The following is an 11554-nucleotide window of genomic DNA, read 5'->3' on the forward strand; positions in this document are numbered from 1 at the left end:
ACTAACTATATATATATATATATATATATATATATATATATATATATATATATATATATATATATATATACTTTTTTAATGTATTGTCTTGCTTTGATTTTATATTATGATTCTCATGCTACAAAAACTGTAATGTGGGGAAAAATAATATTTTAATAATTCCATAAGTTTAAAATTGTTAATTATATATACATATATATAAATATATATTCTTTTCTTTTTTTTTTTTTTGAAATTTCTTTTCTTTTCTTTTTTTTCTAATATGATTCTCATGCTACAGACACTACAATGACGTGGGGAAGATAGAGATATAGATATAGAAATATATAATGTATAGGTCATAAGCTTATTTGATTAGTTGAATATCTTGAATGTCTGGGTTGTATCTGTGAGATCAGTCCGTAATGCCACGTCATCTGATGTCACTGCCGCACCTGCGCAGCCATCTTGTACTTCGCGCGAGGGGCAGATCGGAAGGAAGAAAAGCAGTGCAAAATAACAGTGTTTTGCGTTTTATGGTCAGTAATGTCCGTCAAGTGACTGAATCCAGCGAGAAGACAGTGCTGAGGTGTGATCGGAGGGGGTAAATCAGAGAACGCAGCGAAAATCAGAGAAAGTCATCCTCTTCATCGTTTTCGCCTCTGCTCGCAGAGAAAAGAACCCGATCGCCTGCTGAACCCAACGACAACGACACAAACACACCATGAATCCAGAATAGTGAGTATCTGTCGCCCAGACTTGTGTTGCGGATGTCAGTGTTTGTATAGTCACGAGGCGTCAGTGTGAGTAGCTTTGTCTAACGTTAGCTTGAACGGCTAACAACGTCCGGAACTAACTGCGAATTCAAAGGATATTTGCTTACTCAGCCTCTATCAGACGGCTTCTTACTGTAACTGGCAGCATTATTCATCATTCAACATCTAAAGCGTATAACTGTCGTTATTTAGTGTTTATAGCACACAATGTTAGCATTTGCCGTACTGCGTGACGTCATTTTTGGTGTGTTGCGTTGCAGCGGAGTGACGTCATTAGTTGAATCCAGCTGTCAAAGTGATCTCGCGGATGAGCGAATATGTGCTGTGCTTGCACGCACACGCGTTTTGAACCATTGCGAGGTATTCAAGCGTTATGTGGTTTTTATTAGGCCTGGGAAGTGAAAGCCATTGTTACAGCTGGAAGAGGTCACGGGAAGAGGCTTCTTAGTTGCATGTGGGCAGCCTACAAGTCTGTATGCATGCAGACGTCTTTAGTTGAATACTTTTGAATATTGCATGAATATCCAGTAACAGAAATTGATTACTTGTCATAACCATCAGCAGTGCTTTAAATGCATCTGTTTCACTGGCAACAAAGAACACAAGCATGTTTCAGACTCTCCCGTGTTTGCCATTGGTCAGTTAATCAGGTAGTCCCGCCCTATACTTGTGCCATTGGTTGAGCTAGTGTTTATAAGTCGGACCCTGTCAGGATGCCCAAACAGAGTTCACTTCCTTTGTGTGTTGTAAATGGCGAAGATTTACACTTTAAAATGCCAGTTTATAAATGTGCATTCTTTGTTTAACTAAAATGTTGATGTATCAGTATTGCCAATTAACAAACTCACTAATATCCAGTTTATGGTGTTTTTTTATCGCAAAGTGTTTGACTAAGATTCACTTGTTAAAACAGGGTACTGAATGCTGAAACGCTTTGATATTGAGGCTACGTTTACACGGCAATGATGTAGTCAAAAACTGAAAAGTTTTTCCCTTGCATTTTTAAAAAATTTCACATATACATGACAACGTTTTCAAAACAATTTGTGTTTACACATAACCGTGAAAACGGCCAACAGCGCTGTATTACGTATGCCAGGCCAATAGTTAGTGCTGTCACCTTGTTAGTGAACAGTAACTTACCTGTAGGGAAGTGATTATATGTTGTATATGACGCGTCTCATACACAAATCCACACTTTGCTGAAAAAGCGTTAGCAAACTCTTGAGCAGCAACAACAGTACCATGTACTCCACCATTGTGTATGTTTGTTCGCACTTGCCTTTAAAATCGACACGTACTGCGCATGTCTGCATACCTAGCACGTACTACGCACGCGCGTGACGTCACCGTTTTCAAAGATTCCCGTATTGGGTGTTTACACGGAAACGATAACGGTGGTGTTTTCAAAAACTTGCACTTTGAATCCCGTTTTCAAAAATATGCGTTTTCAGTCCCCAAAACGCATAAAAAGTTTCCCGTTTTTGGCTGAAAATGTTGTCGTGTAAACGGCCCCTGAAGTTTCTCTTATTGTTTGTGGGTATAACACACTCTTGATTTTCTCTTGACATATGCAAGAACTCTGTGTATCATCAGCAAGCTCAGAGTCACGATTGCTTCACAACTGTTGTGTGATGCAACATTTCTCAGCTTGTCTAATGTTAGCACTTGAATTCAGAAACCAGAGTAGGTCCTTCATTGCGCTGGAATAAGGCTCAGCTGTATTTTGAGCTGGTGGCAGCCTAGGCAGGGGAGACTTTGTTTATGCTGATTTTGTTTTTAGCCTACTTCACCATCACCGTGAAGCAGATTCCTGGCTGTAGGTTGGAAGTGGCAGTTGACTCCAGAACTTGTTTCCAAACCAGTTAACATTTTAGCAATACTAATGCCTCTTTTTTTTTTTTTTTTTTTTTTTTAGTTTTGTGTGCTATATGATTAGTTTAATACTATGTAATGAAGTGTCATTGATATATTAACATAGCAGAAAAGGTCAATATGCGCACAGATCTCTTTACAATCCAAACATCTTTGTTGTTGGTCTTACTGTGAATGAAGGAAGAATTTTTAGTGTTCACATTAGCCAAACTAACAAAGTTTTTGTTAATTGAAATGACGCAAAAATAAAATAGAAATATTAGGTGAAAAACTTGAAATTAAGAAACGTAAACAAAAACTAGACATGAAACAATGAACTGAAATAAAATAAGTTGAAGTACTAAATAACTAATACAAATTTTTTAAGCTAAATAGAAATTTAGAAAACAAATTAAATTGAAACTAAAAATGCTAATGCAAAATATTTATAAATACTGTAATAGTAGGCTATATAAGTAATACTAAAACAACACTGTATGGAATGATACTGAAAATAAAACTTGAGTTATTTAACTTTGAGGTATTATGCCATTTTAATAACCCATTTGACTTGTAATTTCCTCAGATATAAGGGTTACATTTTTATTCAAAACTGAAATATGATCATGTTAATATTTTTTTTCATGTATTGCTGTTGTTTCTCCATTTTAGTGACAAAAATAAATTAAAAAGCATGACAAAATTAAAGTGAAAACTGAAAATGTAACAAATAAAAACTAATACAACATATTAATAATATATAAATAATACTAAAACAACACTGTTTGGAGTCATAAAATAAAACTTGAGGTATTAATAATGGTATAAAATCCCGTTTGACTTCTAAATATCATAAGATATAAAGGTTAAACTGATATTCGAAACTGAAATGTATTCATGTTGTTGTACTGTATTTCATGTATTACTGTTGTATTTCTCAATTTTAGTGACTACCTTTTCAAACTGCTCCTGATCGGTGACTCTGGAGTTGGGAAGTCGTGTCTGCTGTTGAGATTTGCTGTGAGTACAGTCACAGATGGCTTGTTTTGTCAGCTTTTGCTGCCAAACATGAATTAAAAATCAACTGAAAACATGCAGTCTGCAAATCATACAGAATTGATTGAATTGATGTATTTTCACAATGTATTGTAAGATGTAGTATATCCACAAATGTAAATACGTTTTCATTCTCCTTTCTGTGGTCCTTCAGGATGACACGTACACTGAGAGCTACATCAGCACCATAGGCGTGGACTTCAAGATCCGCACCATTGAACTTGATGGCAAAACCATTAAGCTACAGATTGTAAGACCATACATTCTTCCTCATAACACTCATTTTTCACAAGCTCCATGACAGCATGACCAGTACATCATGATTAATGGCTTTCTTGGGTCAATAGATGAAACTACTGACTCATTAATGGGGCCAAACCTTACTTTCTTTTTTTCTTTCTTTCAGTGGGACACTGCGGGGCAAGAGCGATTTCGAACCATCACCTCCAGTTACTATCGAGGGGCTCACGGTATCATTGTGGTCTATGATGTCACAGATCAGGTGAGACGTCATCAGTATCTTCCTTTGTTTGGCCTTAATTTAATGAGCTGAATTGATAATGAATTGTTGTCTATAGAAAGTTTTCAAGGCTCAAGGACATTTACCACATTTTTCTGTAGTTCTGGTGCTGTGTAAATTCATCCTTAGAAAACCTCTCGCTTGATGATCTGCTTGTCAGATTTGTTGTACATTGAGAGTACATTGATGAATAACACCAGTGTCATTTTAGTATTGTTTATACTATTAAAAATGTATTAATATTTTGAATTACATTTATTACATTAATTACATTTCTGTCTATGGGAGGGTTAGAGAACTTTTGGAATTCATCAAAAATATCTTAATTTGTGATCCGACGATGAACAAAGGTCTTATGGGTTTGGAACCACATGAGGCTGAGTAATTAATGATAGAATTTTCTTTTTTTGGAGGGGGGGGGGTGTTTTAGTTTCAGTAGTTTGAGTACTTAAGTTTAAGTCACTTGCCAAGGCAACATTTCCAATTTTAATTTTTACATTTAATATTTATATTTGATTTTATTTCAGTTGCTGAAAATATTTTTTTTTAGTTTACAGTAACAACCCTGGATAATACTGCATCATTAACGCATAAAGCGTCTTTCTCTCTCTAAAGGAATGGTATAACAATGTGAAACAGTGGCTACAGGAAATAGACCGCTATGCAAGCGAGAACGTCAACAAGCTGCTTGTGGGGAACAAATGTGACCTCACCACCAAGAAAGTAGTGGACTACACAACAGCGAAGGTATTGATGCGTCAAAATAGACGCATCTAATCTGTATTCGTTTCTGATTTGAAATCTGTTCTGTTTTTTATCGAAACTAGTGGGCTTTATAAGGCCAATTACTTCCCATTTCTGTGACATTGGTAGCATAATAATGTACTTAACTTTAGTATTACTGCTGCTCATGCTAAGGTTTAGAGTTTTGAATAAAGCTCAACCTAATGTTTTCTGGACATGAATGATATGTCAAATTGTGCAGCTTGTTCTAAGTGCTTTGATTTAGACTTGCATTGCAAGAGACCGGAATATCATAAAGACTTGTGTTTGAGCTCATTTTGACTGCAGCCAGTAAGTAAGGTGTAGTCACATTAGCGAAATTTTGTCAAAATTTCATAGGCAAAAAAGGTTAGATAGTTTAGTGATGCATGAAGCACCACTCGCACAGAAGTCACTTTCAAAATGACAGCTTTCTGTTGGTAAAATAGCCTCAGATGCTGACATGGCATTAAATAAAATTATACTGCTACTTTCTGTTGGTCACTAGGGTGAATTTGCATGAAAAACTTGAATCCAGTGTGAAAGTTGCTTTATAGAGGGAAGTTTTGCACAGGCATAAACCACTCACATTTTCTTCAGAACAAAAAAACTAACAAAAATCTATATTAACATGTAGGCTAATCGTGGATGACCTTTTACAGTCTTTAAGACAGTTATACATACAGTCAAACCAAACTGTATTCAGACAGCTTCAATATTTCACACATTATCACAGTTAATTAGTGATAGATTAGAAAATGGTAATAAAAATGACAAGAACTGTGTCAGAACAAATTCATCTTGATAATGTCAGACAACACTTAAGCAAAACATGGTCAGGTCAAAGTGTCTGAATAATTATTGGTCCCAAATATTTATCAATTTTACTGGTATGAAGTAAAAAAAAAACTGTATGAAGAATTTTTGGGTATAATATGCCACAGTTTACTTTATTTTGCTATCCTCACTTACATAAATGAACAAGTGTTCTGCACCCACTAGTAAAAAAAAAAATTGTCAAAAATTATATCTGGTGACGGAATAATTTTTGGTTTGACTGTAAGTGCCAAGCACTTGATTGATTCTCACTCTGGATTCTTTTTACCTTCAGAATTTGCTGACTCTTTAGCTATCCCCTTCCTTGAGACGAGCGCTAAGAATGCCACGAATGTGGAGCAGGCCTTCATGACAATGGCTGCTGAGATCAAGAAGCGCATGGGCCCTGGAGCGACAACCGGAGGAGACAAGCCCAACCTGAAGATCGAGAGCACTCCTGTGCGGCAGTCTGGTGGTGGCTGCTGTTGAAGAGCCTGAGCGTGCACACACACGCACACACACATACACAAACCATCCCTTTCCCTCTCAAATGAATTTTCTCACACACACCAAAAAAAAAGCATTCTCATGGGAGGAACCACTGCATTAAGAGCCAACGTCTAACAGCCATACGGCTTCATTTATGACAACATAGTCTTCTTGTTTTTATTCTCCTTAGCCATTCCTTTTGTGTAAGACACCTCACCCCTTTTTCCTCCCTGTGCACATTAATAACCCTGCCCATATCCATATCCCCGCCCCTCTGTACTTAAAGTCCAGGATGGAGCTTTGGTACAGTCAGATGTCCATGTATAGAAACAAATGAGCGCAGATCTAGGGGCGATTCGCAAATCCTCCTTTTAAACAACTAGCGAGGTTGTGTTAAGAACGTTAACCTATCTCTGTAGTATTTCTAATTCTCTCACAAGTCGTCACTTGAATGAGGTTTTGTTGGCGAAAGCATGGCTTCTGAGGCTGAATCGACAAGAAGTCAACTGCATACAAGTCGGCAATATTCTATACTTGTTCTCATCCTATTAGTATATTATTGTTATGGTGATTTTTAAGACTGATTTTTTTTTTCTGTAGGTTTTTGTTTTTCTAATGAAGGCTTGTACAAAGGCTTACTGCTGTCATTGATGTAGTCTGGTTGGGGAAGGGATGGTAAAAGATGTTTTTTGTTCATAATCTGGATTTGGGGGTGGGGGTGGGGGTGTTGTCTAGGCTTTAGGCTGGTCGATGAAAGCTACTGTTCCCTCTATTACCTCAGTGACCTCTGCGACTTTTGAGTGTTTGGCCATCGCAGGTTCAAAATGAATGCACGAACACCGTCTTGACATGTTGAGATTGTTTCTTAATGTAGTCAACAGTTTTGTGGCTTTGGTTTGAAACCTCAGATCTATAATTTGGTGTCGTTTTCCCATCTTATTGAGCCAGACTTCCAATCCGTAGTCGTCTTTGCTGCCAAAAACAGTCCATCATGCATTGTGTGTGCTTTGTATTTATTTACATACGGTAAATATATTTGCATATTTGTGAAGGGCCTTAATTTCGCCACCAATGAATGTGTGGTAGTTCTATGGATCCGGTTTTTGTGTGGGAATATTGTGTATTGCATCTAGGAATATTGGGATTGACTGGTCCAGTGTCGAAGACCGGATATGACCTCCCATGTTCTTTAATGAAACACATTCGTACACTTAGATTCTAGCTTTCAGATCAACCTACAGACAGATCTTTAAAGCTCTAGGAGCTCATTCAGATGTCGCCTTCGGTGATCAAAGAGGTTTATATGGATTCTCCACATAGTTACAACTCAATCTTATCAGCATTTCCAAACAAAAACGGCAAATGATTGGTCTGATGACAGTGTTTTTGACCTGGCTGTTTTATTATGTACAATGTGGATCTAGAAACCGTAGATAGAGTTTGTGAACTTCACTAGTATTAGTGCGTTGCTTGGTCTTTACTAGTCTCCCCATTGTGATGTTATATCACTTTCGCTCATGGAGCCAGTGTAATCTAGTTTTTACACCACTAACATGCAATGCTAATGTAACCACACATTCTTGTCTCTAATATTGTGTGTTGGATTTGCTTGTACTATTTTGTAAGTGAATTGGTAACGTGGGGTTGGAGGGAGCAGTAGCAGGGATATGGGTGCGTGTGCAATGGCTGGGAAGGAGGAATGGGCAAGGGGCAACTGCGTTTGGGAACATTCCTTTGATTTTAAAACAGGTCCGTGTTGTGGATCACACGTTACGTCTGTGTGAAAATAAAAGTCTCATTTAAAGCCTGCACTCAAGCACACACTAAACAAGTGATTTTTTGGGATGCGTTCGGAAGGGTCACTGTTTTCTCAGAACGCCTGCTGTCTTTTGATCTATGAATTTAGTATTTGGTAATGTGTGGGGATCACAGATCCACAATGAAGGGTATGGGGTGGGGGGTGGTTACTTATGAATGTTATGGAGCGTTCTTATGCTTTTCGTCTTTTTACTTTTAACCCATGTCATTTGCACATCTAATTTTTTTAAATTAAGACACGGCGATGGTAAAATGGCAAGCACCTCTTCCTTCTCTAATATACACGCTGTTTCTCTAACGCCCTTTGCTTGCTCACCCCGGTGCTTTTTCATAGCTGGGTTTGATCTTGTTTTCTCGTTTCTGTACATATTATAAATATATATAATAAAATGATCAACATGAGACTTAAAGATGACTTTTGCTGCTTGATTGTGTCGAGTGAAATGTTGCGTGGGTGGTGAGGTAAGTATCACTTCCTGTGTAAGCTGGAAATTTTAATGACTGAAAGTTGAATCGCATAAAACAGCGGTCTCCAAACTCAGTCCTGTAGAGTTTAGCTCCAACCCTAATCAAACACTCCTGAACCAGCTAATCAAGGGCTTACTAGGCATAGTAGAAACTTCTAGGCAGGGGTGTTGAGGCAGGACTGGAGATAAACTTTGCAGGACACCGGCCCTCCAGGACCGAGTTTGGAGACCCCTGGCATAAAACCTGCCAGGAACATGTCTGTGGTAATCACAAAATATTTGTCATTTTTAATAATAAAAATCATTTAGTCTGGACTGAATGATTCTCATAAGTTTATTACAGTATAACGTAGAGTGTAATGAGAATCAGTATTTAGAATAATGAGAATTACAGACAAACTCGACAGTGAAACATCTGGACCCATTATAGTAATGAGAATTGGTGGAGGAAATGTGCCTGATTGTCATGAAAATAATGTCATAATGCAAAAACAAAAAAAAAAAGATTCAATTAACTTTTTTTTTAAACAAAATAGTTTTTTTTTTTTTATGGTTTTGGGTGAAATGTGATGCTTATCTATTTGTGAGACTTACCCATTAAGCTAAATAATCTGACCTTTCAAACCACCGTTACTTCAATATCGTTTAGATACATTTAAAAAAAAAATGTATGTGCTTTTTCATTCTTATTTTTATATGTGTTTCTATGTAGCCTTAATTTTTTAGCAATTTTTAGTTACTTTAGCAACAAACATTTATTTCAGTTAGTTGATGACAATTAATTTCTGATTTTCATTTTTGAAGTGTAGGTTTTTCATAAAATATTTATATTTTATTTCAGGATATTTTGTTATATTTTTCATTAACAATAAAAGCACTCTTTCAGACAGACCTATGACCTCCATTTTATTCTGAAATTTACTATAGAAATGAGCAAACCATAAAGTAGGTCTTTACTACCCTGTACCATGTGATAGCAGAGTGAAGGTCAGATGAATCCTCCATTTCTTTGTGCTTATCTCTCTCATCCTAGTGCCCTGTTAGCGTCCTAACAAACGATAAAGGATATTTATGGCATATTTTACAATAAGGATATAATGGTGGGGAAATACATGGATCTCCATTTTGAATGAAAATCAGTGATTGAGTCCAGTAGTAGACTGTCTGAAGTATGCATGACATTATATTATAATATAATATATATATTATAGTATTTGACCTGTTGGTTTACTATGTCTTGTGTGCTTGTTTCTGTTTCTGAATAGACATTATCGGAGGCGCATGCATGTGTAGTAGGGCTGGGCCAGTGACCTTGAGTTATTTATAGCCGGTCAGAGTAACTGCAGTCAGTGTGCAGGAATGTACTGTTCTGCTCAGAATCCCCTGAGAGAGAGAGAGCGGATGCAGCATCTCTCTTTCTCTAATTTCTCACTGTGCCAGCTCATCAGAATATCTAAACTGAGACCCTAAGAAAAATGTAAAGAGATCTGAGCATTCGTGTGTAGTTCATGCATCATCACACAAGCGCACGTGGATGCTAAATTTAAACTCTTTGTTTTTCTGGCTGAAAGCTGGTCTCCATCATTTTCCTTGTCATTATTCTCTCTAGCACAAAAGTTTGCATCGCTGATTAGGTGAATCTCATGGTCAAATACATGTCTTGGTCAGAATTCACACATAGTCGAAGGAAAGAAATAGGGATACAGACATTTTTAGGATTATTTCCAAGAAGATTCTGACCCATTCTCATTAAAAAAGAAAAAAAAAAAATCATTATAAATTTTTATACACACAGATAAATATATAGAGTCCATGAGAAATTTTATTTAATAATTACTTACTTAAATTTAATTTATTAATTAATAGTATTTGTGCTTTTTTCCTGTACTGCTTTAATTTTTTGCCCTGATTTAAATAAAACCATTGTAATACAATCAGGACTATTACATTCACACCAAGAATAACTATAATGTTAACGATAGTGTATTAAAATTGTTCTAAATTTAAAACATTAGCAGAATTCACACCACAGCTAGTGGAAAATTCTGAACGACAAAAAACATTGACAGCGAATCAGAATCTATCCTGTTTTAAAGAGCTCGGGCATTTAAAGTGGCAGACGACATGAATGCATTGCTTATTAAAAACAGTATGTTCTCGACCGTTGGTGTTGGACGCTACTATCGTTCTTGGTGTGATCGGACCTTTAATCAAAATCCTCAGTGAGAATAATGAATTAAAGGGATACTCCACCCCAAAATGAAAATTGTCATTAATCACTTACCCCCATGTCGATCCAAACCTGTAAAAGCTTTGTTCGTCTTCGGAACACAATTTAAGATATTTTGGATGAAAACCGGGAGGCTTGTGACTGCCAAGTAAAATACACTGTCAAGGTCCAGAAAAGTATGAAAGACATCGTCAGAATAGCCGAACAGAATTGTTGAATAAAGTCGTTATTTTTGTTTTCTTCACGTACAAAAAGTATTCTCGTCGCTTCATAAAATTCAGATTGAATCACTGATGGCAAATGGAGTAATCTGACTGTCTTTCATACTTTTATGGACCTTGACAGTGCAATTTACTTGGCAGTCAGTGGGACAGTCACAGGCCTCTCGGTTTTCATCCAAAATATCTTAAATTGAGTTCCGAAGACGAACAAAGCTTTTACGCGTTTGGAACGACATGGGGGTAAGGAATTAATAGCATTTTCTTTTTTCTTTTTTTTGGGGCTGGAGTAACCCTTTAATTCAAATGTGGACTCATTGTAGTAAAGGGGAAAATGTGCATTGTCTTTGTTTTTTGCCAGACGCCACAATGCAAGAAGTCTTAATGCTCCTATAATTTTTTTTTCTATGTGATTTACTGGTGAAATGTGACTCATATACATTTTACTCATGCAAGCTGACTGCAGTTGCTTTGTCAACATTACACATTCTGTAAATTAAGGCCTTGCATGAAGCTCTTACAAATGCAAACGTATGCAATTTCCATTTGCTTCTTCTTACACACTACGC

At 36.7% G+C, this 11554-nt stretch overlaps 1 protein-coding gene across 1 annotated transcript; it reads left to right on the top strand.

Annotated features, from left to right (window-relative positions):
- The first annotated feature begins 399 nt into the window (after window positions 1-399).
- LOC109093993 (ras-related protein Rab-1B-like) lies at window positions 400-8480 on the top strand. The gene is made up of 6 exons (XM_019107668.2): window positions 400-717; window positions 3557-3629; window positions 3820-3915; window positions 4072-4167; window positions 4801-4932; window positions 6058-8480. Exons 1-6 carry the CDS (start codon window positions 704-706, stop codon window positions 6250-6252), a joined length of 606 nt encoding a protein of 201 aa, XP_018963213.1. The 5' UTR covers window positions 400-703; the 3' UTR covers window positions 6253-8480.
- Window positions 8481-11554: the final 3074 nt, after the last annotated feature.

This window comes from Cyprinus carpio, chromosome A7 (genome assembly GCF_018340385.1).
Source record: "Cyprinus carpio isolate SPL01 chromosome A7, ASM1834038v1, whole genome shotgun sequence".
In the NCBI taxonomy this organism is placed as follows: domain Eukaryota; kingdom Metazoa; phylum Chordata; class Actinopteri; order Cypriniformes; family Cyprinidae; genus Cyprinus; species Cyprinus carpio.